The sequence below is a fragment of the Calidris pugnax genome, unplaced genomic scaffold (genome assembly GCF_001431845.1).
Source record: "Calidris pugnax isolate Ruff unplaced genomic scaffold, ASM143184v1 scaffold5, whole genome shotgun sequence".
Taxonomy (NCBI): Eukaryota; Metazoa; Chordata; class Aves; order Charadriiformes; family Scolopacidae; genus Calidris; species Calidris pugnax.
In genome coordinates, this window is record NW_015090814.1 from 2923869 (window position 1) to 2928182 (window position 4314).

Genomic DNA, 4314 nt, shown 5'->3' on the forward strand with positions numbered 1-4314 from the left:
AAAAAAAAAAAAAAAAAAAAAAAAGAGACACCTTAATGCTGAAATCACTGAGATACAAAAAAACTCCGAGGCACTTTAAAAGTAAGCCAATAACTAAATTTTCAGGAGTACCACCTGAAAACAGGAAAGAACTCTTTTAAGCTTCATTTCAAAATTAAGACAGCTTTTAAACCTAACCTTCTCCTGCACTTTGGAACTGCGGTGGGGTGGGTAGTGATTCAGCACCCTATCTTGCGAGAGACACGGGAGTAAACAATTAGACTTGGAAAAGAATCAAAGTTCTGCTTGATGAACTTCTGACACACCACTCTGGGATTATGTAATGGTTTCGTTTCTAAACCATCACATGCTTTAGCCACACCAAATCCCTCCAGCAAAAGAGAAGGATCCCAGAAAAAAAAACAAAAACAAAACAACACACAAGGCCTATAAACATTACTATTCAACTGGTTCATAGAGCTAAATGTAGGATAATTACTATTCTACTTCCTGCCAGCAAGCAGCAAGAACTGTGAAACCCGATGAGGAAAGCACACAGACAAAGGTCCAAGTCTCCCGAGTCCAAATATGAAAATAAAACCCATTGGCACTTGATAAAAGTCCTTTCACCTTGGATTATTAAGACTTAGTCAGATTTATATGACTGATGATTTATAAGAATAGCTTTGCAACCCTACGTCCACCTTTGGGGTTCAAGTCTGTCTTTAGCTTCTTCTAGTTCCTCCTCTGCTTACACTCTGAATTAATACTTTTCACAGCTCTTCAGAATGATCAGATCTTCGCTTAAAATTAGCGGATTAAGTAAGGGATACAACATTGTGTTGATTTGCTTAAACCAATACAATCCCCCTGTAGGGAGAAATGCCAGGCAGGACTCCATCCTACTACAAAGGTGACAACTTGGTCCTCAAACTTCCAATGAGCAGCCACTCAGTGTCCCCTTCTCACCTCTGCTCTGCATTTATTTCCCCAAAACCTGAGGGAGGTGTAGGAAAAAACAGAGAGCATGTAGCTCACACACATACACATCAAACGTGTGCCTAAGGAGAGACAGGAAAAACAGAGACAGGCAGACAGAAAAGGAAATGCAACAACTTCTAAACCGCAATTTTTAAAAGAGTATCTTATAGCAAAGGAAGAAAAACTATCTCGTGTATACATTTCTAAAAGTCACAATGCTCAACGTACTGACAGCATGTTAGATGTTCTTCTAATAGAGGATTAAAGGAACTAACCTCTGTGGTTACAGAAAAAAAAATATGTATGTAACTACAGTTTGTAAAATGTTATCTTCTACTTAAAAATGCAATTTAAAAGCGTAACCTGAAGTCAGCCTTACCCATTAACGTTGCTAGAAGACACAGAGAATACATCTCCTTATCGACTTGTTCCTGCAGCTCCTTCGATGAGATTTTACTCGTCACAGCAACATCTTCATGCTTCCCGGCCCGGGCAGAGTGTGCTGAGGCAGACTGCCTGCCTTCCTCCTTACCTTTCAGGATTTCTATGGCAATCCTGTCACCGTGCTGCAAAGGAACGGGCTCGTTTTCCATCCCTTCTTTGGGAGGCAGAAGCTCTTTAGGAGGAAAACCATAGCGAATACATTGCAAGTAGGGAGGAATATTGAATTCTCTCGCTATGCTCTCCTGCAGTTCCAAGAAGGTGGTGGTGCACTTCAGGGTAAGCATCGACTGCCTCCCGTCATTCGTGGTTATCCGAATTTTCTTTTCTTTTGTAGATGTTGGAGAATATGGAGTTTTCGTTGGCGTAGCAGGTGCAGACGATGGCCCCTCACGAACGGCCCCAGGAGAAGCAGTCCTAGGTTGCCCTTTATGCTCTTGTTTCAATTTTTCACTTTTCCTCTTTTGCATTACGGAAGCCTGGTCTGCGATGTTCTGCTGAATAGTTCTTTCAGCTTTGCTCATATTCAGCTCCTCCTTGTGCAAAGTTTTCGTCTTCTGTCCAGTCAAAATAATTTTGGTTGGGAGTTGCGACTCCAACTCTTGTCCTTGCTGGACATCCTCAGCTCTTTGGGCGTGAGCACCGTCGATATTTACAGGGGTATAATCATCAGGGTTCTTTTTGGCAGTTTGGTGCAATATTGTGTTGACAACTTTCTGAACGAGAATCTCACTCCCAAACTCACCAGGGAAGTGCTTGGTAACCAGTTTCATGGCCACATCGTACACGTTGCTGTTCAGAGATGTGTCACTCTCGTACTGGAACCAGTAGACTGTCTCTCTCACCACTCTTCCACCCCACTCTAGAGTGATAGGAAAAGCTTCAGGGAGGTTATCATACTCTTTACCTTCCCAGTAGTGCTTGAATCCACAGCCACATTTGCCACCTGTAGACCTGGTATTAGTTCTGTCTCCATCCAAATAGGAAACAGACCCATCTTCTCTGACGCGCCGCACTAAGTTACTGTGACACCAGTTACAAGCAGTCAAACTACTCAGGTTATAGTCTGGTACCAGCACGTCCTTCGCCGGGTTGTAAGAACACACCAAACTGTTGAGGGGGAAACTGTAATTCTTGTCAGGCCTCAGCTGGCCGTGGGTACTTTTGGCCAGGTTATAGAGTTTCCCCCCAGGAGCCAGCCACTCTGGAGGAACGTGATGCTCGGAAAGGGCCCCGCAGATGAGGCACCTGTGAAGGCGGTTGTCCATCACTGCTTTTTTGGCAGCTGCAGTGACTTCTTCAGGCTGGACTCCTATGACACCAGTCCTTCTGTAGAAATACTGATGTACATCGGCTACAAGACTGGGATGGATACCGTGTTTACTCATGAAAACCTCCTCCATGGCAGCAACGAGCCTCATCAAGTACTTATCTTGCAAACTTCTGTCTCCTCCAATAACACAACCACCGTCCTCCTCTAACTTGATGTACTTTTTGATGAGGTCTTGAGGAACTCCCCAGGCTTTAGGAAGTAGCTTCCTAGGCAGTTTAGGTAAAGCAGCACCTTTTATTCCAACTAGAGGAATATAATGGTTACGTCCTGAGCTACTCCACGCAATGCAGATTGGCTTGTTCAACATGCCATCTTTTCCCATGCATTTTTCTAAGGGTACCAGACCGGGGAGGAAAGTGGCTGAATAATCTCCAGAGCTTCGCATTCCACTTAATGAGTCTAACAGGATGATAGGCCGGTGAAGCACGTTGGCCAGACCGAAGATGTGAATATTCCTAAGGCCCATTGGCACACCTTCTGGAGGAACAAACAAAGGGTCACATTCATTGATAATGTCCTCCCATTCTGCTGCATCGATAAAGTCATGGAAAAGCGCCTTGTAGTGACTCAGATTCTCCTCAAAATGCTTCTTTAGGTTCTCTCGCAGAGCATGCCAGAACAGTTCCCTGCCAACGAGCGCCCGCGAGACCGCGTGGACGAGGCAGTGGCCATCTCCATCCACGTGGACGGGAATGAGGCACTCCTGACTGTTGTTGGCCTTCTTGATGTCTTCCAAAGTGTCGTGCAGGTAGATGAGGCTGCCAGAGCGGTCCTTTCCGTAACCGATGGTCTCGACGTGCTCCGGCTCGATGAGGAAGGCGCGGTCACCCAAGAGGGAGCAGTCAAAGATGTCTCCTTGGTTCATCTCGGTGAGGAGCTTGGCTTTGCCGGTCTGCTTGTCCATGCCGTAGCGGGCCAGGATGGGGGCCAGGAGCTTGCAGTGATAGTTGGAGAGGCCCATGACTTTGACGAGCTCGGTGTTCCTGCGGGGGGGCCCGGCCCCGCTGACGCCCAGCAGGGCGTTCCGCAGCAGGTTGTGCAGCACCAGGTCGGGGTCGGTCACCTCCTCCACCGCCAGCAGCTGCCGCTGCTCGTGGCGCCGCCCGCAGTCGGTACACTCGATGCTGCCGCTGCCCTGCGGCCCGTGGGCCGGGAAGAAGAGCCGAGCCTGGCATTTGGGGTCGGGGCAGGTACCGGAGAAGATGCGCCGGTCCCGTTTCTTGGCGGCGGCCGGCGGCGGCGGCTGCGGCTGCTGCTGAGGCGACGGTGGCGGCGGCGGCTGCTGCTGAGGCTGAGACATCGCTCCGCTCCGCCCGGGCTTCACCCCCACCCCGCGCTCCGCCGCCCTCACAGGCTCATCCCCTGCGCCCCGGCCGAACGCCGCCGCCGCCTGACAGATGCCGCCGCCGCCACCACCACCGGCCGCCAACCGCCCATCCACCCGGCGCCCTCCCGCTACCGCCGGGGCCGCTCCTCGCCCCCACCTCCGCCGGCTCCCCCCCTCCTTCCCCCGCCCCGGCCCAACACGGAAGCCGGCGCCGGCGCCGCCGCCGCTTACAGCCTCTCCGCTGCCTCAGCCG

General features: G+C 50.0%; 1 protein-coding gene across 1 annotated transcript in view; it reads right to left on the reverse strand.

Moving 5' to 3' along the window:
• Nucleotides 1-4198, reverse strand: part of VCPIP1 (valosin containing protein (p97)/p47 complex interacting protein 1) — a 15319-nt gene extending 11121 nt beyond the window's left edge. Inside the window, exon 1 of the mRNA XM_014939632.1 lies at nt 1340-4198. Coding sequence (XP_014795118.1) covers nt 1340-4034 — 2695 coding nt within the window. The 5' untranslated portion in view covers nt 4035-4198. The remainder of the gene's footprint in view (nt 1-1339) is intronic.
• Nucleotides 4199-4314: the final 116 nt, after the last annotated feature.